Here is a 24852-nt window from a genome sequence, read left to right as displayed (position 1 = left end):
ATTGACCTGGTGTGGGTGGATCAAATATATTCTCTCTTCTGTCTCCCATCACTACAGGATGGTTGTACCCCACTGGTTCTAGCTGCGCAGATGAGTAACTACGAGATGTGCAGGTGCCTGATTGTGAGGGGTGGAGACGTCAACAGCAGGGACAAGCAGGGAAGGTGAGTTGCGTTTGTCAGCTGGGAAAGTGTGCAACTGTACCCCAGCAGGTAGGGAAAGGGAAGTGTAGTGAAAAGGAAGCACCTTGTGTTCTCAGAACTTCTGCAGAGTAACACTGCTAAAATTGAATTTCAAATCACACCTTTATGTGAGAAAATAAGAATATAAGAAATAGCAGCAGGAGTTAGCCATCTGTCGAGCCTGCTCTGCCATTCTTGACAATCGTGACTGATCTGGCCGTGGACTCAGCTCCACCTACCTATCTCTTCCCCATACCTTTACTGTGCAAAAATGTATTGAATTCTGTCTTAAATATATATAAGCCTCTACTACTTCCTTGGGCAGAGAATTGCACAGATTCAGTACTCTCTGGGAAAAGCCATTCCTCCTTATATTTGTCGTAAACCTACTCCCCTGAATCTTGAGGTGGTGTCCCTTAGATCTAGTTTCACTTGCCAGTGCAAACAACTGTCTCTATCCATTTCATAATTATATGTTTCTATAAGATCCCCTCTCATTCTTTTGAATCAACTCAATCTCTCCTCCTAGGCTAACCCTTCATCCCTGGAATCAACCTGGTTAACCTCCTCTCCACTGCCTCCAAAGCCAACGTATCTTTTCTCAAGTAAGGAGACCAGAACTGTATGCAGTACACCAGGTGCGGCTTCACCAGTAACCTGTACAATAGCAGCAGAATCTCTCTGCTCTTAAATTCAATTCTCCTTGCAATGAAGGCCAACATTCTATTTGCCAATTTGATTGCTTGTTGCACTTGCAAACTAACCTTTTGTGATTCATATACAAGCGTTGCCAAGTCTAACATTAGTAAAGTGCCTAATTGTGTAAAATGAAGAGCATAATTCAAATAAAAATATCACATCAACTCATGCAAGAAACCCTTAGCAGGAATGACCACAAGCCTGGCCACAGAAATGGAATTGAATTATTGTCACATGTACTGAGATGCAGTGGAAAAAGTTTGTTTTGTGTGCTATCCGGGCAAGTCAGCTTCAACATCATACATCAGGTCGTGCAAGGATAAAAACCTACTGTGGCTATAAGACAAAAGTGCAGGGTATAGTGTGAAAAAGAAAGTTTCAGTTAACAGTACAAGGCATCATGACACGTGGATCATCTTAAAAGAGAGGCTGGGGAAGGACCAAGACAGCTGAATGTATCACTGCCAATAATGGAGTGAAGTCAAACTAGAAGGAATGTACGTTTCTTAGAGAAGGTTGAGGGAGGAGTGAAACAATGGTGAGTTTTAAATTCAAGGATGAACAATTTAAAATCAAGGCATTTGGTGATATGCAGCTAATTTGTGTTCAGTGAGATCCAAAAAAGAACAAATGAATAAATAATTCAGATTTGGTAATAGTTAATGGTGGAATCCATATATCAATGCTTTTCAAATTAGTGATGTGGGAAAACAAAGCCATCATGATTTGGTAAATCAACAAACATGAGTACCAAATAGCTTCTATAGCCAATAGCTTCTCCGACCTCAGGCTGAGTAGTTTCAGAGACTATGCAGGAAGGTGTTTAGTACTGTACTGCATTTTCTCACTGCTAATTAGGATGCTCACTCTCCATTATCTTTTCTAAACATAGAACAGCTTTGATGCTGGCCTGTGAAAACAACAGTGTGGAGACGGTCGATGTTCTTGTCAGGAGTGGAGCTAACATCGGCCTTGTGGATGCTTTGGGACATGATGCCATACACTACAGTATGGTGACTGGGAATCCAGAAATCCTGCAACTGCTTCACACAGCTGTTCACAGAAATTACTGGAATAACGGTAGATCAATACCCTTCCTTGACTTAAAATCCCTTTTGTTTTCCCCTCCTCTTGCGACAGAATAAATTTCTTCCACTTGCATACTGAAGGGATATATTTAACGGTTGATTGAATGGATCCGAAACTTGAGAATGAACTTTGGAGAGGGGGCGGTTCTCTTCCAATTTGCAGTGATTGTTAAAGGATATTTAGGGTATGTTTATGCACACTCCATATTGACTGAATTCACAATGTGGTGTGTCTACTCCATTGCTGAGACTTGGGATTCCTTTCAACACGTGAAGTTTCTGTTTGCAATCTCTTTTCTTCAGGCTTGACCACAACCTACCAAATTCCACCCAACTCCATCCCCAATTCTACCAATGTCCGACTCCTTTTCGTAGTTGGCTCCTTGTTTGGATGCAGTTCCATAAGGACCAGTTTATTCCTGACATCTTCCTGAAGAAGACAACAGGAGCGCAGCTTCTTCCCAGCTGATGGATTGTGTTCAGCCCTGGGAGTCTTGTGGAGAGGTGTGGAGTGAGAAGGAAAGATTGTTGGGGGAGCCATGAGAGGTGAAGGCAATTATGTCAAGAAAATAATTAAAGTTAAATTTGGCCTTCAAAATTTGAAGAATTCCCCACAAATTTTTCTACTATGCTTCCTGCTGGTTCTGAAGCTAAATGTTAACAAGTTTATTGTCATATACATTGTACAATATATATTTGCACCAAAATTCTTACTTGCTGAACTGGTACTTCATGAAAAAAGATTAGGATACATAATTTGAATTAAAAAGGGACAATAAATACAAAAGATGGATATAATAAATATTCAGTTACCATAGAGCAAGAAGAAAATGTGACTGCAATAGTGCAGACGGACCTTTTGTGGTGTCGGAGCAGTCCCTGATTTGTGTAACCAGAGCCTGATAGCTGTTGGAAATTAACTGTTCTTAAATTTTAAATTTATTTACAATATGGTAGAAGGCCATTCCAGTCCATGAAACCTGTGGTACCCAATTACTCACAATTAAACTTTCAACCCATATGTTTTTGGAGCACCTCCGGGGAAAACCCACGCAGGTCATGGGTGGAATGTATCAACTTCTTAGAGTCGCGGCAAATTTGAAGCCGGGTCTCTGGCATTGTCATAGTGTTGTACTAACCATAAGACCCTAAGATGTAGAAGCAGAAGTAGGCCATTTAGCTCATTGAATCTGCTTCACCATTCCATCATGAGTTAAAACATTTTCCCACTCAGCCCTGTCTTTTCCCCTTAACCTTTGATATCTTAACTATTCAGACACCCATTAACCTCTGCTTTAAAGACACACAAAATGACCTGGCCTCCGCAGCCATCGATTATAGCAAATTCCAGAGGATCACCATTCTCTGGCTAAAGAAGTCCCTCTGCATCTGTGTTTTAAATGGACTCCCTTCAAATCTGAAGTTGAGCCCTCTTGTTCTATATTCCCCTACCATGGGAAACAAATTTGCCTCATCTATTCTGTCCTGGCTTTTTTAACATTTGAATTGCTTCTGTGAGGTCTCCCCTCATTCTTCTGAACTCCAAGGAGTACAGTCTATATGCTACTCTTTTCATTTCAAGAATCATTCTTTTGAATCTTCTCTGAATGCTCTCCAATGCCAGCAAATCCCTTCTTAAACAAAGAGCCCAAAACTGTACCCTGTATTCCAGGTGAAGCCTCACCTGTGCCTTATAAAACCTCAAAATCATATCCCTGCTCTTGTATCATATTCCTCTGGATATGAATGCCAACATTATTCGATGACTTCACCACCGGCTCAACATGGAAGTTAACTTTTAGGGTATCCAGCAGGAGGACCCTCAAGTCCCTCTCCATCTCCAAATTTTGAATTTTTTTTCCCATCCAAATAATAGTCTATCCTTTTATTCCATCTACCAACATGCACAACCATTCAATTTCCAACGCTGTATTTCATTTGGCCACTTCTCTGCCTGTTCTCCTAATCAATATAAATCTCTTTGCAGCCTCTCCATTTCTTCATCTCTACCAGCACTTCCGCTATCTTTGTATCGTAAACATACTTAGCCACAAAGCCATTTCTCCTGCAATTCAAATCATTAACATACCACATAAAAAGAAGTGGCTTCAACACTGATCCTATGGAACACCACTTGTAACCGGAACCCAACCTTTATTCCCACTCCATTTCCCCAATTAGCCAATACTCTACCCTTGCTTAGTAATTTTCCTGTAATTCCACGGGCTCTCGTGAAGCAGCCTCAGGTGCGGCACCTTATCAAAAGCCTTTCGAAAATCCATATATATACAACATCCTTTGTTGAACATGTTTGCATTTTCCTTAAAAATAGCAATAGGTTTGTCAGGGAAGATTTTTCCTGAAAGAAGACATGCTGAATTTGGCCTATCTTGTCATGCATCTCCAGGTACTCTGTAACCTCGTCCTTGACAATCGACTCCAACCACTTCCTAACCACTGATGTTAGACCAACAGATCTATAATTTCCTTTCTGCTGCCTCCATCCCATTTTAAATAGAGGAGTGACCTTTTGCAATTTTCCAGTCCTCCGGAACCTTGCGAGAACCTATTGATTCTTGGAAGATCATTGCTAATGCCTCCATAATCTCTATAGCTGCTTCTTTCAGAACTCGATGGTGCCACATTTGTGGCCCGAAATGTGAAGTTAATAAAACATTAAACACAAGTTTATCAGGTAAACTTCTTAGTGTCTTTTTATTCTCCGGTTTCCTTTGTTCTCCTGCTTGTGTTCTTATCTCTCTCTCATACCACGTGACTTCCGGTATATCTCATACATATTCATTATCATGTCATCCCTCCTTTAATCAGAAATAAACTTTACCTTCATTTACCAATATCCCTCGGAAACATACAAACATCGTAACTAATGGTAATACTATAACTCAACTACATAAAATTTACTTCCTACAGCACTCATACATGCACTTTATGATATAAGATTAAATACTGTCCCAAAGTTCTTATTAAAACTATGGCACAAAGTCTTCGTATCGTTTGGGCACGTTCCGGTTTCGTTATATTGTGATATTGTCGTCGTAATGCCTGTGATATTGTCGTCGCTTCTCGGTTGTTCACTCTCGGCATCGGAAATACTGCTCGCCACGGCTTCGGGTGTTTCTGGCGCTCTAGTCACTTCATCAGGAGTGCTGGTAACTGGCTCTGGAACATCATCAGGTCTCTCAGTTTCAACATCTCGTATTGGCCTTTCAACCTCTTCGCTCGATGTATCTCTGGACTGGTACCTTTTTACACCTGATGCATTTCTCTTATACAGGACTCCAGTCGGAGACTTGACTGTTACCATACTGCCACTTCTGGATACGACAGTATAGGGTTGATGGTAATAAGGTGTGTCTAGCTTACCACCAGTTTCATGCCTCACTAGAACATTATCTCCTGGCATGATGTCTGAATACTTTGCTCCACGTTTCGAATCTGTGTACAGCTTTGCTGCACCTTTCTTTTCAGCATCGTGGTCCCTCATCTCCTGGTCGTCTCGGATTTCCTTTATTTCTGGCATTTTTGTGCGGATTTTTCTCCCAAAAAATGCTTCCGCAGGACTTTTTCCAGTGGTTGCATGAGACGTTGCTCGATAGACAGCCACATAAGATAGCAATGCTTCTCACCAATTTTGTCCTTCTGCGTGTGCAATCCTCAATCGTTTTTCAATGGACTAATTTTGTCTCTCTACTTCTCCATTGGCTTGCGGCCATTTCGGAGTTACTTTATGATGGTGGATACCTGTGGTCCTCATGTATTCTGCAAATGTCTCTGAAATGAATTGTGGACCATTGTCAGAGTATAATGTAACAGGTAATCCATATCTTGCGAATATCTCTGCTAACGCTTGTATTGTTTTTTCAGTGGTTGTGGACTTCAACACCACGTACTCATAGTATCTGCTGTAGTAATCTATCACTACCATAATTGATTCACCCGTCGGTAAAGGTCCAAGAAAATCAACAGCTACGTCGATCCATGGTCCTGTTGGAAATTCCGTACTCCAGATCGGTTCTGGCGGATAACTCCTACTTGTGATTTGACATCCGTGACAAGTTTTAACAAATTTCTCTGTGTCTTTATCACAACCTGGCCACCATACCTTGGTCCTGAGGTTTTGCTTGGTACCAACAATGCCTAGGTGTCCTTCATGCGCTAAGGATACGATCTTCGGTCTCAATCTTTGCGGAATCACCAGTCTGCAACCTCTTAATACACACTGTCCGATGCAACAAAGTTCGTCTCTAATGGGAATGTAAGCCTTGTGAGTACACTTGTCCCATTGTCCACTCTGTATGTATTCTCTTACTTCCATGAGTATCCAAGAGTTTTTGCATCTGTCAGGCTTTGCTTCAGCGCTGTGAACGCTTTCTTCTGCTCAGATCCAAAATGAAATGGTACACCTTTCCTGGTTAGTTTCCTTAGTGGTTCTGCCACTGTAGCGAAATTAGGAATGAACTTTGCACAAAAGTTGACCAATCCCAGGAAACTCCTCACCTCTGTTGCGTTCTGAGGTGCACGTGCCTCTGCAATAGCTTTCACCTTGGCCTCTGCAGGGTTTAGTCCTTTCCGTGTAAGTCTGTGTCCCATGAAGTCCATTTCTGACACACCGAACTGGCACTTGTTTCCATTCACGGTAAGGCCTGCCTCCTGTAGTCTAGATAGTACACGCCTCAACCGTTTGTCATGCTCTTCCTTCGTTGGTGCATGGACTATGATGTCGTCAGAAATGTTGGCAACTCCAGGAATGCCTTGAATCACTCGATGGATTTCATACTGGTAGATCTCCGAAGCTGCATTAATTCCAAATGATAGTCTCTTGTAACGATAAAATCCACAGTGAGTCACAAATGTTGTCACATCTCGGGAACCTGGATCCAGCTCTAATTGATAATAGCCCCATTTCAGATCAATTTTTGAGAATACCTTGCTGGTAGTTAGTTCTTGAAGTATTTCCTCCACTGTTGGTATAGGGTGTCGTTCTCTAATTATAGCTTCATTGGCCATTCTCATGTCAACACATAGTTTTATGTCACCCTTTGGTTTGGGCACAATCACTACGGGACTGACCCATTGTGTCGAATGTTCCACCGGTTCAGTAATGTCTTGTTCGATCAATTCTTTAATTTTGGCTTCGACTTTCCCACGAAGTTCAAACGGAGTTCGGCGCATTGGTTGTGCCTTGGGTTTGACCGTTTCATCTACCGCTAGCTTCAATTGTCGACCTTTCAGCTTTCCTACTCCTTGGAAGACTGCGGGGAATTCTTGCTTCATATCCTCGTATGACTGAATTGAATTGACACAAGCTCCAATATGAAGTATTGCCAGGTCTTGCGCTGTGCTTCTACTCAGCAATGGTTCTCCCCTCTCTTCTACGACCATAAACTCTGCTTCAGTGTACTTATCTCCAGCTTCAACAGTTGCAGTAAAACATCCAAGGGTCTGCAATGGCTTGGTTGCTGTGTATGGATACAGTTTCTTGGAACACTTCTTTGAGGTACAGATGATCTTTTTCCTTTTCAACTTCTCCCATAAATGTCGATCAATCACATTACTGTCACTGCCTGAGTCTACAATGACCTGAACTGTCACTCCACCAATGATCACTGGGACCTTCTCATGATGTACTTCATTCAACGTAAATTGGTAACAACTCTGTTCCTCCTGGGTATCATCATCGTCACCGTCTATCTGGCGAATGGTGTCTTTCTTTCCAGGATACTTTCCTTTCCCCCAGGCTTTGCCTTTGGAAGTTGTACTCTTCCTCTTCTGGTCTGCATTGGACTTGCTTTTGCACTTCTTTGCAAAGTGGTCTTTACCTCCACACTTTCTGCAAACTTTGCCTTTGGCCGGGCAATATGGGTCTTTTCCAAAGTGACCTCGGTTTCCACATCTATAACACTCCACGTCATGTGTCGGCGTATATCTTGGCTGATTATGGCGATGTGAGAGCCTCTTAATTTGCTGGCTTGAGTTGTCTTTCAGGGTCATGGTATGAAATTGCCCTTCAACAGCCTCTAATGCAGCAGCAATGGTTAAAGCATCGGTGAGTTCCAACTCACTCCCTCTTTCCAGTAGACGTCTTCTGAGTTTATCTGATCTGCAGTGCTGTACGACTTGATCCAATAATTGGTTGTCCAAATCAGCTGGCATGTAATTGCATCCAACAGCTAGCTGGCGTAGTCTCGTCACGTACTGAGCAATTGTCTGGCCATCTTCTTGTCTCGTTCTCCGAAACAAATGGCGTTGAAATGTAGCATTCGGTGTCACTACATAATGTGCATTTAATGCATCTACCGCTTTCTGGTACTCATCCTTTCTTCCAGTATTCAAAAGTGTTTTAAATGTTTCCCGAACTGCGGATCTTGCGGTGAAAAGAAGTAACGCCCTCCTCTGCGCTTTTTGTTCAACTGTACCGGTATCTAGAAATAGGCCACGACTGTCGGCGTAGGATTCAAATTCTTCCAGCCATGCCTTCCACTTCACACTTACAGTGCTTGCATCACCAGTCGGGTCAAAATGAGTAATTCCACTATGTGTTAGAAAGTCACTGTTTGCACCAGCCATGAGGAAATATTCCAGCCCCAAAAGTACTGAGACAAGAGAAAATTCTTATCACCTTGAAGTTGTCTGTAATCCTCTGTAATCTTGTTTAGTCTTTAATTTTCTTCAAACTTCTTTCATCCTCGTCGCCAATGTCACATTTGTGGCCCGAAATGTGAAGTTAATAAAACATTAAACACAAGTTTATCAGATAAACTTCTTAGTGTCTTTTTATTCTCCAGTTTCCTTTGTTCTCCTGCTTGTGTTCTTATCTCTCTCTCATACCACGTGACTTCCGGTATATCTCATACATATTCATTATCATGACAGGTTTGTCAGGGAAGATTTTTCCTGAAGGAAGACATGCTGAATTTGGCCTACCTTGTCATGCATCTCCAGGTACTCTGTAACCTCGTCCTTGACAATCGACTCCAACCACTTCCTAACCACTGATGTTAGGCCAACAGATCTATAATTTCCTTTCTGCTGCCTCCATCCCATTTTAAATAGAGGAGTGACCTTTTGCAATTTTCCAGTCCTCCGGAACCTTGCGAGAACCTATTGATTCTTGGAAGATCATTGCTAATGCCTCCATAATCTCTATAGCTGCTTCTTTCAGAACTCGATGGTGTGTTCCATTATCTGCCCTTAGACCATTTAGTTTCCCAAGCACCTGCTCTCTGTTTATCGTGATTGCACTTCCCTCTCTTCCCTGGCAACCTTGAAAGTCATGTAAACTGCTAATGTCTCTTCTTTGACCCTCAAACGAAGACAAAAAATCACATCAGGGGTGAATATTGAAGTGCGGTACTTGTATTGGAGAACTTTAGGCCTCAGGATTCCTAAAATGGGAGGTGGGGAGAATGTGATTTAGTACTTGCCTTCCATGTTCAGGACTGGCCAGTGATAGTAGAGGGGTCAGTCACTCTTTCATTATAAAGTGTATTGTGGAAACATCTTTATTTTCTACCATAGGTTCTCTGTTGGAATAAACTGGGATTCATATATTCCCTCCAAATGATGACGCAGCTAAACTTGGAAATTCATGTACAAGTTGGATATTACTGCATCTCATCCATCTATGGCACCAGGCCCAGAAACACAATGTACATTGCCATGATACTGTTTCTGTGTGATATTTAATACTAGATACAGTAAGTTGGTGTAGCGGTTAGCGCAAAGCCTTTTCAGCACCAACAATTGGGACCAGACCAGGGTTAAAGTCCCTTGCTGTCTGTAAGGAGTTTGTACATTCTCTCCATTCTGCATGGGTTTTCTCTAGGGGCTCTGGTTAAATCTACAGTTCAAAATGTAGGTTGATGGGTGTAAATTGGGCAGCATGGACTTGTAGGCTGAAGTGGCCTGTTACCGTGCTGTGCATACTGTATGTATGTCTAAGTTATACACACCTTATTTCTGTTTTTAATTTATTTCTTAGCAGAACCAGAATTGAGGAAGCGGCAATATCAGGTAAAGGAAATGGATTTTCCTGAACTCCATGCCATAATCAGAAGCATATTAGGTGTGTTCTCTTGCCATGATCCACCTCTGCCAAATATAAAAACAAGGAAGTACAGGTTCAAGTGATCATAGAAAGCTGCTCTCAAAAACCCGTTACTCAGTGATTTCTGGCTCTAAAATCCAAATGTGGGATTGGAATGTATTATTCAAAATAGTTTTTAAAAAAAAACTGAGGTGGATAAAATTTCTTAGGCATAGGTGCTAGGAGACTGGACATCAAGGCAGGGAGATGGAGTTAAGCGACAGAACATTCCAAAAGGTAAATTTCTGAGCATCTTTAGGGTTGTGTAGTTCCTCTGATTAACAACAAAGTTGCAAGTTCTATGAGGAGTGTTTGATGGCTCTGGGACTGTACTTACTGGAGTTTAGAAGAATGAAGGGGGGGGGATCTCATTGAAACCTCTCGAATATTGAGAGGACTGAGTAGGGTGGATTTGGAGAGGATATGGCAAGGGTATCTGGGACCAGAGCGTACAGCCTCAGAATAAAAAATGTCCTTTTAGAACAGATATGAGAAGGAATTTCTTAATCCGGGGGTGGTGAATCTATGGAATTCATTTCCATGGACAGGTCAGGAGGTCAAGTCATTGGGTATATTTAAGATAGAGGTAGATTAGGATGGGAAGACAGGACAATGGGCTTAGGAAGGGTAGCAAATTAACCATGATGGAATGATGGGGTGAACTCGATGGGCTGAATGGTCTAGTTCTCCTCCGATGTTTTATGGTCTTATGGTACCATAGGAACATAGGGGGCAGCCTAAAGTCTGTGTGATAGCCTTCTGCTTTATTGTACCTGATGCGCTGATGTACTGATAATGGTATTGATACTCTGCATCAGCCAGACTGCACGAAAGCCTGAAGTGATATGAGAAAATACTGGGGCACTACTGAAGGCAATTGCAGCAAACCCAATTTCCTTAAGTTAGGACCAAATAGACTGTCTGCTGCAGTTGCCAGCCATTGGAAGGCTGGAAGATGTTAGGTTCTGCGTTAAGCAGGGTTGTGGTATGGTGTTGAAGAAGGGTGGAGGAGGGTCTTCCTTTGGGCTTTACTGTAATGTGGAGTATAACCAGTGGTCTGTCTCCTCAGAACAGAGATTCACTGACAGTAAACCTCTGGGTCTTTTGTAGTGGTCACCGTCATCTGACAGAACTGAGCTTGAGGCATTGTTCTCTGATTAGCAGGAAATGAAAAATATGGAACTGCTACTCGCATACGATAGTACTTCTCACGTTTAGAGGCCTCCGACTGGAAACCGTGATATAGTTTGCAGGCCTAGACAGCTTTTGAGCATCAACCTGCTGAGGGCTATGCCATTAAGATTTTCAATTTGTATCCCCAGTTTTCAAATACAAGAGTACGTATGTGCGCTTACTTCTTCCTCCAACACTCTGTTCCTGAATATTTCAGTTTCCTTCTTTATCCTTGCCTTCTGATTTTAACACCTGATGAAGGGCCAGGCCCCTAACTTTAACTGCCTTTTGCTTTCCATGGATGCTGCATGGCCTGAGTTTCTCTAGCATGCTTGTGTAATGCACTGGACCCCAGCATCTGCAGATTTTTTGTTTGTCTCTGATTTCTCTGGCTCTCTTTTCATTTGGCCTTCCATCCTTTCCTTTGTCTCATTGCTCCCTTACATAAACCCTGAACATGTATCCCTGAGCCTCTGAATTAGAGATAAAGACGGATGACTTTAACAAAGTGAACTTTGATACTGCTCCATTCACTCTCGTGCAATTTTGGTTTGGGCAAGGGAAGTGCTGAGGTGACACCTGGCACTGCTAAGACTCCATGACTCTATCCATATCTGGTATTCTGTGCCTTGGATTCTTCAAAGGCCCTCATGTTTGCAGGATCCTTCTATCCTCTGCATCCCTCTGTGACCTCCTACCAACTGCATCAACAATTCCACCCAAATTCCTTTTGTCTTCAACCCTACCCCTTCCTATCCTCTCTGACTATAATATTTTTGGATTTTTTTTCTTTTTTATGTGGTTTCCTTCATATGATTTATTCTCAAATTCTGCAGGTCTTGGCAAAAGAGAAGGCTACAAGTCCCCGAAAGAGACAAGCTCCCTTGCCACCAAGCAGTCCTTCCACTCAGGTAACTAGTAATCCAAATTGACACAGGGACTGGTAATTATGGTCTCCTGTGGATGCACCAAGCTCAGGGTCAACCGTACTCTCAGTGGAAAAAATCAGATTTTGGATCTAACATCTGAAATACATTGTCAGTATGTGCGGGAGATGAATCTGAGCCAGTAGCTTTTTTTTAAAGCAACTAATAGCTGTAAAATCCTGCAGAGTCACAGAACCATGCAAAAACAGGCCCTTCTGCCCAACTTGTCCACATTGGCCCAAGTTACCCTAGAAGCTGACCAAGTAGCTGACCAGTAGAAGCCTTATTGTTTCTTCAGGATGGTTTGGCCATTGAAATCGCTCATGGAAATTCTGAAAAAACAAAAATTCCTGAGAATAAATGCTGTCAGGTGGTGGAGTTTGGATGGCCCATCAAAATTCCTTCTGTGATTTTGCGGAGCAAAAGGACCAAGTTCTCAGACGATCCGTGGGCATGGCGAGTGAGCTGTTGAGGACTCTGCAAGCATGACGTTCACTGCCTTTTGCTTGCACTGAGTGAACTTAACTTTGCCTTAGTCTAGTAGTGAAAAATATATTATGAGGTCTCTGCTCTTGATTTGTAACCAGTATGCATGTCTGAGCTACACCCTTCGGCAACTAAAATGAAAATAATACCAGGTTTTCAGATTTCATAGCGATTCTATTCATGAGGCGAAGAGTATACCTGTACTTATTGCTGAATGCCATGTGTTTAAATGAACGGCCAGGGAATTGATCATTTGGCAAGATTAGCAAAATCCTTTCAAAAATGGAATGTAGGAGGGATGGATAATGATGACTTCTCAATTTCTGTATCACAGTGGTCCAATTATCAGGATTGGCACAGTCCATTCTGCTCTGGATGAATCTGAACAAAGCTCATCTCATCTCTTTCCAAACTTTCATGCCAAAACCCTTCAAACAGGAAAAAGGTTGGCAATACATCGAAGAGACTTTGCAGCGGACCGGCAAACAAGGGAGACTGCAGATGGTGGAAAACCGAAGCAATATTCAATGACTGCCTATTGCCTTCCATGGATGTTACCTGACCGGCTGAGTTCCACCAGTGTTCCAGAATCTACAGTTTCTTGTTTACCTCCATTTTGCTACTCCACTGAAAAGTTACTTCATGAAAAGTCACTCTATTTGAAGGGTTACGGCCCAAAATGTTGACTATTACATTTCATGGATGCTGCCTGACCCGCTGAGCTCCTCCAGTATCTTGTCTGTTGTTCATGGCAAACGTACAGTCCAGAGGTAGATGCACCAAAATACAGGAGAAACTCAGCAGGTTCCGTAGCATCCATAGGAAGCAAAGATATTAACCATCATTTTGTGCATGAGCCCTTCAGCAATCCATTCGTCAAGGTATATGTTTGCCTCCTAAAGAGGCTGCTGAACTTGCGGAGTTTCTCCAGCAAATTTGTTTATTTACTGCAGTCACAGACTTCCTTGCTTCACTTGACTGTACTTAATTTGGCTCCTACTTCAATCATAATTCATTGGATGGCTTTAAAATGAAATTGAAACCTGTCAATAGTCAGTGTAACAGATGTTTGCATTTCTTGCAAAGAACAAACTATTCATTACCCAGTCAGCGTACAGATATCAGATATGCCCTGAGAGAGAGAGAGAGAGACTGAGAGACCCTGGTCAGTGCAGATATTCCCATGAGACCATGATAGAGAGGAAATGAAGCAACTGCTCAGTGGACGAATAGTTCCCAGAGAAGGAGGTACCAAGAGACTCCGTTAGTGTGATGTAGATATCTTTTATTTAGCAAGCTGGAAAAGTTTTCAGTGGCTTTTTTTCTAATTCTGCAGAGTTTTTTGTTTCAGTCCAGATAGAATATGATTGGATTGAAACTCTAACTGTGCATGAGGATATGATTGGGGGAAGTGGAGGCTTTCTTCTGGCCAGCCAAGCAAAAGACTTAGCGCTGCTTTGAAAGTGTGGCAATGAAGCATTCTGTGAAATAACTGTTAAAGGAACTATGCAACATGATTGAAGCACGATCAATTACACAAAGACTGAAGGCTTTCATTTACAAGAGATGGGCAGTATCACACTGACCTGGACTCAAACTGGGGGCAGCTCTGGCATGACAGCCTTTGGGAAGAAAGGGGGAGGAGTCATGAGCTGGCCAATGAGAGCAGGGTCAACCAGGAAAGGTCATTACATTTACATATGGCAAATATATTCAATAGTGGTTTCACCGCAATGAGTGTCTTGAGGACTGATCTTTAAATTGAAACCCATCTTATTCTGCTGATTACAGAGCCCATCAGAATCCTGTGAGTTTCTCTCCACTGGTGAATCAACGAGCCCATCCTATTCTTCAACAGAAACACTCACACCAAAGGTGAGCTCTTTTCATTCATTTTTGAACACGTGGAAAAATTATAGCCATTTGTCGAACACAATCTGATAAATCTCATCACCTAGTCCCAAACCAGATCAATCAGGTGACCTCCTACTCCAAGGTTCTAACATAGACTGTTTTTCAATGCAGGACTGAGGTGAGCTGTGTCTGGAAGTGTTGTCTTTCAGATGGGCTGTTAATATAAACTTCAGAGAAAATATCCTGTCTAACATTTAACACTCATCCAATCCTAAGAAACTCGTGTATTCTATTTGAGTTTCAAGATTCTTTTATTGTCATGTAATAAAACAGAAAATGTAATATTACATGAAATTTCCTATAATCTGCCATAAGGCAGAAAAACAATTTCCATTAGTATTTCCCGGCACCCTTTAGTGTAAGAGAAATAGAAGCAAAGGAGAGTCCCTTCAGAGTCATTGAGTGGCCCTGGATTTGCAGCCTCTGCAGTCACACAGACCCCTGTTCTATCTGTTGGCAACCTGAGCTCCAGATTGAAACCTGATAGAATCAGGAAGCATTCAGTGCTCTTCGGGAGCCCTTCTTGCCTTCAGCACCTGCTGGAATCCTAGTTCCGATACCTGGTAGTCTCTAGCAGCCCGGACCCTGTGTGGACCCTTTGAGTGCAAGTTGCCAACAGCCGGCAGCCTGTGTGCATCCTTCAGCTGCTGAGCTCCTCACTGGCCTGATTGATGGCCACCAACCTGTAGGGTCATCACCTATGCTTCCTTCTTCTCACCCTGTCTGCTGCTTGCCTGGAGTCTGCAACCCCTTGAGGCCACTGCCAGCACAGGTGCCACCATCTTGGGGCACAAACACTGCAGCTGTAGGACTGGGCAGCCGGACCCTGCAGAGCAGCACTCTGTGCCCGCTCCCTGCTCTCCCCAGGTCCACACCAGTGGCAGTGTTACTGTAACGGCAGCTCCTAAATGACATACTGTGTCTAGTCATTTGGATCATTGGTGTTTGTGGAAAATTCTTGCATGTAAATCAGCTGCTTTGCTTTCTCTCATTGTAGCAGCCAACAGACATAATAATAATGATGAGTTTTTTTTTTGTCATATACATTGAACACTACAGCATAGTACAGGCCCTTTGTCCCTTGATATTGTGCTGACTCGTATATCTCTTTAAAAAAAAGTTCTAAACCCACTCTATCCCATAACTCTCTCTTTCCTCTATGTGCCTGTCTAAAAATGCCCCTAACGTTTCAGTCTCCACCACCATCCCAGGCAAGGCATTCCAGGTACCCACAACTCTCTGTGTGTGAAGAAAAAAAAAAATCTACCCCTGATGTCTCCCCTAAATTTACCTCCCTTAACCTTTTGCATCTGTCCTCTAGTGTTTGCTATTCCTGCCCTGGGAAACCCCTCTCATAATCTTGTAGTCCTCTTTTAATTCTCCTCTCATTCTTCTACACTCCAAAGAAAAAGTCCCAGTTCAGCTAACTTTGCCCTCATAAAACTTGTTTTCCATCCCAGGCAACATCCTGATAAATCTCCTCTGTACCCTCTCTATGGCTTTCCACATCCTTCTGAGAACGAGGTGACCAGAACTGATCACAATATTCCAAGTGGGTACATCAATGACCACCCACACACACACATCCCCGCACTCAGAAGAGTTGGTCAGCAGCTGCAAGGGGAAAGTTGTAAACCTATTTTAAGGAAAAATAGATATAATTATGAATACATGTACTTCATTGTCTCCACCAGAGATCTGTAGAGTTGCAACATGACCTCTCTATTCCTGAACTCAATCCCCCTGTTAATGAAGCCCAGCATCCCATAGGCCTTCTTAACTATCATGTGTTCCGAAATTCTTGCTGCTGCCAAACAGGTACTTTGTATAGAAAACAACTACAACAGTAAACATTAAATTAAATTCAGATAATAAATGCAAAAGATGGATAGATAATAAATATTCACAGTTACCATGGTGCAAATAAAGTTGGCATTATAATCATGAAGTCAGGGCTTTTATGGTGTCAGAGTAGTTTATGATTAGTACAGGAAAGTCTAAGAGCTGTTGGAAGGAAAGTATTCTTGAATTTAGAGGTGTTGGACTTCAGGGAGCAGTGAGAAGAGGTTGTGACCAGGATGATGGGGGGTCCTTTTGGATGTTGGCCGCCTTCTTGAGGCAGTGCCTCACATTGATGTATTCAAGTACATGATTGAAAGTAAAGTTCTTTGGAAGAGTCCTATCATAAATACAATTCTGGTGCTACATAAAAACAATTCTTTAAATGTTTCAATGAAAAACTATTAAAAAGTAAATACAAAGAGTAAATTTCAGAAAAATTATTTGAAAATAATTTAGGAGTTGTGTAGACAATGAAGTACATGTATTCATAATTTTATTTATTTTTCCTTAAAACTTTCCCCTTGCAGCTGCTGACCAACTCTTCTGAGTGCGGGGATGTGTGTGTGTGTGGGTGGTCATTGAAGTACTACTTGGAGGTGGGATCTCACAGGACTAACCACACATTTACACAAGGAAAATGCACATGGCATGCAGTATTATGAGACCCCAACAAACCTCTTCATCAAGTCATGGCAATATTTAATACAGAATAAGGGAACCGACTGCAAAACAATTTAGATATTTACCTTCTTTAACCAGTTCTCTTGATTTCACAGAATGACCAGAGGTTAAGTGATGAGGTATTTGAACTTCAACAAGAGCGACAGCACCTGCTGCAAACAATTAGCAACCTGGAGCAGCTGGTCGACAAGTGTCAACGGGAGGTAATTCTTTTTGACCCATACATCAGATGACTTCAGCAGCCCAAAATTCATAAAATACTCCGGTGTTCTTGTAGAATATAGCAAAGATGTTTGCTGAAGAACCACATTGGCAACCTTCCAATCCTCTGGAATCTCTCCAGAGTCTATCAAATTCTGGAAGATCATCGCCAATGGATCTACAATCTCCAATGGGTGGAGTTGTTCAAGTGAACCGGTACGGACTTGAAGGGCCGACATGGCCTGTTTCTGTGCTGTAAACGGTTATATGGTTATATGGACTGTACACCGTTTGTAGTAACCCAGCTACCCCTAGCCTGCTGTTTTAAAAAAAAAAAAGCACTGTCCTTCATTGGAAAGCATCAGGAAGCCTGATTAGAAGAAAAGCTTTTGAAAATGAATTTCTTGTTCACCTTGCTTAATAAAAGATCATCTACATCAGACACTGGGATGTCATGAATTGTTTGCCCCTCATCCTGCTAGAATAGTCAATGTGAGAGGTTTCGATTTCATTTTAATACCTTCTAATGAACTATGACAGTATCTAAGTGGGAATCAAATTAAGTACAGCCAAGAAACTTTTAATCTGGGCAGTAGAATTATAGTATTTTGCATCACGGCAGGTCATTCTGGCTTTTTCAAAAGTTATCACCCTGAGTTGTTTTTGTTATCATGTATTTGTCCCATTCCCATTTGACATCACAATTTGCCCCATTCTCATTTGACAATCACAGTTTGTTACTTGGAGACACATTGAGAGTATAGAAACTAGGATTTGGAGCCAAAAAACGATTGGCTGAAGTAACTCTGTGTCACGCAGCAACAATGGGAGAAGTAAAGGGGTCGACATTTCCCATCCAAATCCTTCATCAAGACCAAGAATGCAGGGGGAAATAGCCACTATAATGAGGAGAGGTTGGGAAGATTAGGAGAAGGGCCAATGAACCATTGATGAACCATTAAGGAGTGATAAACAGATGTGGAAGTTTCAGCAACAGGAGAACTGAAATGGTGCTTAGTTGGTCAATGTTATATAGATATGCTTTGTGAAATTCTTCTTCATCTTTTTGTAACTTTTTTGCCTCATTAAATCAGATCCTTCCTACCAATAAGACCAGTTTCTCCATATTTACTCAATCCAAATTTTGAACAAATCCCCTTAACTACCCATGCACATTGGTAATATATTCACAACTTCTTGTATCCCTTACTTATGGACTCATTCTGGTCAAGCTCCTCTATGATTTTTCCAATGTTGTGTGGCCCAAGCCCTCCATGCACTAATGTTTATTTCAAAAAGGTTCCTCAGCATTGACGATTTGTGTTGTATGTCTCCTCAACACACTGTTACTCCCAATTACCCACAAAACCTGGACAACAAATTTTTTCAAAAGATTTGCTTTCAGGAAAAAAATGGGGATCACGATAGACAACTTCAAGCAGAGTACAAAGATGATTTCAGATTTGCTGTTTCACATAGGAAGTTGGAGAAACATTAAGTTAACTTCTATTGAATTTAACATGCTTAATTGCATAATGATGCTGAGCCTTGCTCTCAGGTTGACAGCACATGTTGCACAACAAATGTGAGAAGCCCAGGGTTTGTCTTGGTCAGCAATTTTATAAGTAAAATAGAGCTCATAGGCTTTCTTCATGAGGGGAGTCATGTTATGCCTTTGAGTCTTAAGCGCATGCTAGGCAGAAATGTTACAGAATATAATGCAGGTGTTGCAACATTGATGAGACATTTCCAATGCATTGAATCTTCCTTAAGATAATAAATGCTATTTGTTAAGTACTATGCTATCTTCTGAAGAATATGGGCATCAACATCAATCTATCAATCTATATCAATGTAATGCATAGCATCTGTATATGTGAGCTGCTTTTAGAGTCTGTCTACATCTATCCTGATTAAGTATGCCTAGGCCTATGACAACATTTGCTTGCTTGGGCTGACCAAACCAACTTGCTTTGTGGGCAGTATACTAGTATACTTAAAAAAATCACAAAAATAGGTTATATTAAAAAAATGGGATGTGATAGGAACATCTCAAGGAGATTTTCTTGATCAGCCCAAAATCCATGATATACACCCAAAAGTGTTCAGGAAGAGAAATCTTCATTGTCAGTGTAATGAGGAACCCTCTTTAAGATTACACCAATCTAGTCAAAGCCAAGTGAGCATATTAAGGGAGATTGCAAGGGATTCCATATTTGCAAATAAGAAAATTACTGCAAACATTAGAAATCTGAATTAAAAATAGGCATGCTGGAAATAATCACCAGTCCAGGCAGCTGTGTGGAGGTGATGCTACAGGATGATGGTCTTTCATTTACACTCTGTGGATGTATTCAGGCCATTGTTATCCATCACTCCAAATCTGTATGTTTTATTCAATTCACATTCACGGTCTCAAGTTTTAATCTGAGCCATTTTCTCTGCACCAGTCCTCACTTAACCTCGTACCTAACCCTAAAAGCATGGCAGTATATGTTTAACTGAAGGTAGGATCTACCCATATGCTTTGGAGTTACTGAATGCACTCTTACGTCTACTGTTTCAATTTGGGAAATTCATCTTTTAGAAATAGCATTTCTGACAGCTCTATACTGTATTTCATAGTATTTTCATTTGAATTAAGTGCCGGGATTCTTAGACAATATTTTTTCATGACTGACCAATTCTGTATGAATAGTAGTTTTCATAATTGACAAAGTAAAGAGTTCATAATAATATAATAATAAAGCCTTTCCATTTTCAGAAGGTGCTTATTGCAAAAGATAGCGGAGTTCAGAAACTGGAGAATCAGGTACGTTAATGATTTCTGGTAGTCTTTTACTATTCTTTCCGAGTTGGAAATTATAGTCAATATTATAGTTCCTGCAGTGAATGCTCTTGTTTTAATTTGGATTTTGATTTGTAATTCAAATTTGTCTGCATGAGAAATTCCAATTGCTGAGTCCAAATTAACAGACTAAACTGCATTTCCTTATTTCAACCAGAATGTCTGTATATTTTCAGAATGGGATTATAATCTATGTTGAATTTGTGAAAAAAGCACCAGACCTACATAATTTCAGAATCAAAATATATTTATTCAATGATAAAACATATTAATCCATCAATTACCAAATCATCTATTAAGGACTTTGGCTCATCAGTGAGACTATTAAACCTTGCTTCGCTAATATGTGGCTGTTGGTATTATTTAATTGTATTTATGTCTGAATCTTCAATTATTTTGTAGTCTTCAATAATCTAGGATGTTAGTGGGCAACACTAATATTGTGAGAGATTGGGAGGGTTTGGTGCAAATTTAGCATCAATATTTCAGCCATTGAGGGTGGTTAATTTATGCAATGAGAGTTTACTGTCATATACGTAAGTACAATGTACACATAGGCCGAAATTCTTAATTGCTGCAGCCAAGCAGGCATGTAAGATGTACCAACTACAAATTTTAAAAATGACTATGAAATGCCAATAAAAAATGTGGAAGGGATAGATAAGTAAATAAATAGTTTCCATTAATGCAAGAAATAAAAGTGATATTTTAGAAATGCAGACAAATATTTTGGTGGTCTTGAGGTAGTTTATAGTTAGGGTAGAATAAGGAAGTTTAAGAGTGTGATATCTTTTGGAAAAAAATGTTCTTGAACCTAGAGGTACTAGACTTCAGGCTTTTGTGCCTCCTGTATATAGGAATAGGAAATAGGAGGGAAACTATCACTGTGATCCAAGTAGTCTATAGGCCCCCAAATAGTCCTCAGGACACCAAGGAGCAGATAAGCAGGGAGATTTTGGAATGGACTAGGGTTATAGTTGAGTGGCACCTCCTGACTGCAAGAGGGATAGATGGGGCTTAATTTGTCTGGTGTGTTCAAGAGGGATTTCTGACACAGTGTGCGGCCAAGCCAAAGAAGAAAGAAGAATCTTCACAGAAGTCTGCTGGCTTGTCAGTAGCCTTATGGTGGCGCCAGTGACCTATATTCTCTAAATCAGGGGTGTCAAACTCAAATTCACGGAGGTCCAAAATTAAAAACTTGGACGAAGTCGAGGGCCGAACTAAATATTTATTGAAAATTTTCAACAACATCTGCATGTTTTCTCTTCTTTCAACATATGTAATGTTAAACTTTTTCTTATTAAAATAAATGTTTAATAATAGTTTTGGATAAACTCTTTCCAGAAGCATTAACAAATGAGAAATAAAATATGCAATAAATAATATTTCTCTATAGAGGATTTGTTAAATGTTGCTAGTGTGCTGTCGAATAGTAAAATCTGAGGGCTATTGAGAATGTGGGAGAATAACATGATTCCTGAAACAATCAAATGGGTGACTGATTGTGGGCATGAACTCTAGCAGGGTTATTTGCCATGCCCTTTTTCCATTGGTACAGATATCCTTTGATTTACACACTTTTCAAGTTTTATGCCTAATGAGCTTGTATCCAGGTGCAGGACCATTTTTAACCAGGAATATATTTATCACTGTGACATGAAACGATTGGAAGATCGTTTTATCCTGAGATCAAAGTTCATAATACTTACTCAGGCCTGTGTGCGGGAGGGCGGGGTTTGCGGGCGATCGGGTTGGACAACGATAGTGCGGGGGCTTCGGCTCTCGTTACAGGGCGGCATCTCGACAGATCAGCGGCCCCGTCACCGTGAGTCACGGATCGGCCTGCGGCAGGGAGGGGGAGTGGGCAACGGTCCTGGCGAGGTCAGGCCTGAGGCCTCCTGTTCCGGGCGCTGGGAAGCGGCCTTGGCTTCCCCTGACACCGGCCAGGCCCCAAAACCAGAGTCCACAGTGAGACTCTGCAACGTAAACAGAGGAGGTGGGGGCGATTAGCAGGCTGACGCCAATGCATTCTGGGATTTGTTATATTACTGTGCATGCGCTATACTGGCGCGGCGGCCAGCGGGCCACCTCTAATACATTTTTGAAATGATCTTGCGGGCCAAATATAATTATATCGTGGGCCAAATTTGGCCTGCGGGCCAGAGTTTGACATGTGTGCCCTATGCCATTGGAACTCTGTAATTAGTAAGGGATTGCTTAAGGTGGAATGTGAGAGGGAAGGAAAGGGTGAGAATCACTGCTCTAGACCCAATTGTTACTGAAATATTTTGCTGGAGAAAAATTGTCATTGGCCCATTTCCTTTAGCGTTCTGAAACCATGCACATGACGAGTCAATGAGGGATGATTAAAGCAGTGGTCTTCAAACTTTTTCTTCCCACCCACAGACCACCTTAAGCAATCCCTTACTAATCACAGAGCACCAATGGCACAGGGACGCGAGTGGAAAGAAAAAGGTTGAGAACTGTTGTATTGTGGTAACTCCACATCTGATTAGGTTAATTGTTAGGCAAGTGGTCAGAGAAGGACCCCCTCCCCATCCCAAGAAAGGCTTAAATCACAGGAACAAAATAAGCTTCCGTCTCACTGCTCCCAATCTTACACACAGTCCTGATGTGGAATGTGGGGTCGCAGCTCCACGTTCACCCGAGTTCAGGTGCTGTCTGTGTGGAGTTTGTATGCTCTCCCCTTGTCTTGGACCAACAGGTCGGTCGCCTGACGAAGGCACCCGAACCCCCCGTTGAAACGCCGGCGTCCGGGGCGGTGGAGGAATTGGCTGAGAAGAGCGCGTTGCTCCCACCCCCCTCCCATGGTTGGAGAGGGATTAAACTGTGATCTCACGGCGCCGGGCTCGTCTCCAACAAAAGGAGCGGGAGGCAGGGTCCACCGCAAACGGAGCGAGGGGGAAGGCATCGCCAACGAGACGTTCGGTCCGGTGACGCCACTGAAGCGCAGACCCAGCGAGGATGGTCCCCAACTCCAGCCGCGTCTGTGTGTCCGGGAGCCGGGCAGGCTGAGTGCGGCGCTCCGATCCCCGGGATTTGGGACTCTGAGATCCCTCCACACCTCCGGCGTCTTCATTTTCACCTTCAGTGTGCATGCGCTATACTGGCGCGGCGGCCAGCGGGCCAACTCTAATATATATTTAATATGATCTTGCGGGCCAAATATAATTATATCGCGGGCCAAATTTAGCCTGCAGGCCAGAGTTTGACATGTGTGCTCTAAATAAAGCTGCCAGATTTTTAGAAAGATGTTCTATCTCTTCCTAAGACTAACTGTATGTGACCTTTTCAAGGGGAACGCAGGTGCACATTTCTCAATGAGGAGAGGGGAGTCTGATTTTCATGTTGCTGCTGTACATTTCCTGGCCACACACAAGGCAATTTCTGTGAATTTAATTTGGATATTTGTTAGCGATCTACCAACACTTGTAACGTTTCCCAGAAGACAGAGCTCTGGGTCGTTGGCTGCCTTCTAAAGGCAACATCTCACATATATGTTTTCAGTGGACGGGAGGTCAGTGCCCTTGTTGGACTTGACTAGATTTGTCACATTCTGCAGCCTTCTGCGTTCCTGCGCACTTGAGTTTAAAAACTAGGCTGTGATGCAACCAGTCAGTGCACTTTCCACATTACACATATATAGGTTTAATAGTGTATTCAATGTCAAGCTAAATTGCCTCAGACTTCTTAGACAGTGGAGGTATTGGTGTGTCTTCTTCACAGTTACCTCGATGTACCAGCTCCAGGAGGAAATAATTTGAAGGTACAAACCATCTCCACCTGCATCCTATCAATGGTCCCTCAGCCTCTCCTTCTTAAAATCAACAATAAGTTCCTTGATCTTAGTGACGTTGAGAGTAAGCTTGTTATTCTGGCACCACCTAACCAGATTCTTGATCTCCGTTCTGTGGTTTGATTCTTCATTTCCCGTTATTTGCCCAACACTGGTGGCGTCATCAGTGAATTTATAGAATGTGCTGGAGCCAAACATGCCTACACAATCGTGTGCATAGGAAATAGATGTGGGGGCCTAAGAACACGGCCCTGAAGCACCCCCGTGTTGATGGTCAGCATGGAGGAGGTGATGCCCCAATTGCACTGATTGGGGTTTGCAGATGAGGATCCTGTTGCTAGTGGGATAAGCAGAAGCCCTGATTCTTGATTATGAGTTTTGCTGGTAATAATGGGGATAAATGCTGAGCTGCAGTCAGTTAATAACAACCCGATGTAGGTGTTCTTGTGGTCCAGGTAATCTAACAAAAAGTGGCGGGACAGCGAGATGGCATTCACTGTTGATCTTTTATGATGACAGATGAACTGAAGTTGGTCCAGATCTTCCCTGTGACAGGAGTTGATTTGCTCCATAACCAGCTCTGGTATAATGGATGTCCTTCTGAAGCAAGTAGGTACCTCAGCCTGTAGGAGCGAAACCTTCAGAAGCTTGGTCTGAAGTTCAGATCAAATGCAGACGAGTTGGATTTGGTTCCAAGGTTCACTTTCTCAGCCAGATGCTTTGCAAGGATTAACCCTCCTGAAGACTCTTTTCACGTCAGCCTCAGCAATGAAAGCACAGAGCCCCCGGGGTCTCTTGGGGTGTATCGTTGTTTTCTGTCTCAAACCGAGCATAGAAGGCTTGTCTGGAAGAGAAATTTTGCAGTTAATAATACCTCATTTTACTTTC

General features: G+C 42.1%; 1 protein-coding gene across 1 annotated transcript in view; it reads left to right on the top strand.

Annotated features, from left to right (window-relative positions):
• The window catches only part of ankrd24 (ankyrin repeat domain 24), a 110432-nt gene that overhangs the window by 62089 nt on the left and 23491 nt on the right, over nt 1-24852 (top strand). The window contains exons 8-14 of the mRNA XM_069928502.1: nt 58-164; nt 1774-1961; nt 9972-10003; nt 12086-12160; nt 14453-14536; nt 17194-17301; nt 20064-20111. Coding sequence (XP_069784603.1) covers nt 58-164; nt 1774-1961; nt 9972-10003; nt 12086-12160; nt 14453-14536; nt 17194-17301; nt 20064-20111 — 642 coding nt within the window. The remainder of the gene's footprint in view (nt 1-57; nt 165-1773; nt 1962-9971; nt 10004-12085; nt 12161-14452; nt 14537-17193; nt 17302-20063; nt 20112-24852) is intronic.

Source organism: Narcine bancroftii, chromosome 3 (genome assembly GCF_036971445.1).
Source record: "Narcine bancroftii isolate sNarBan1 chromosome 3, sNarBan1.hap1, whole genome shotgun sequence".
NCBI classification, from domain to species: Eukaryota; Metazoa; Chordata; class Chondrichthyes; order Torpediniformes; family Narcinidae; genus Narcine; species Narcine bancroftii.
Note: the sequence above shows the minus strand (reverse complement) of the source record. Positions and strands in the feature narration are given on the sequence as shown.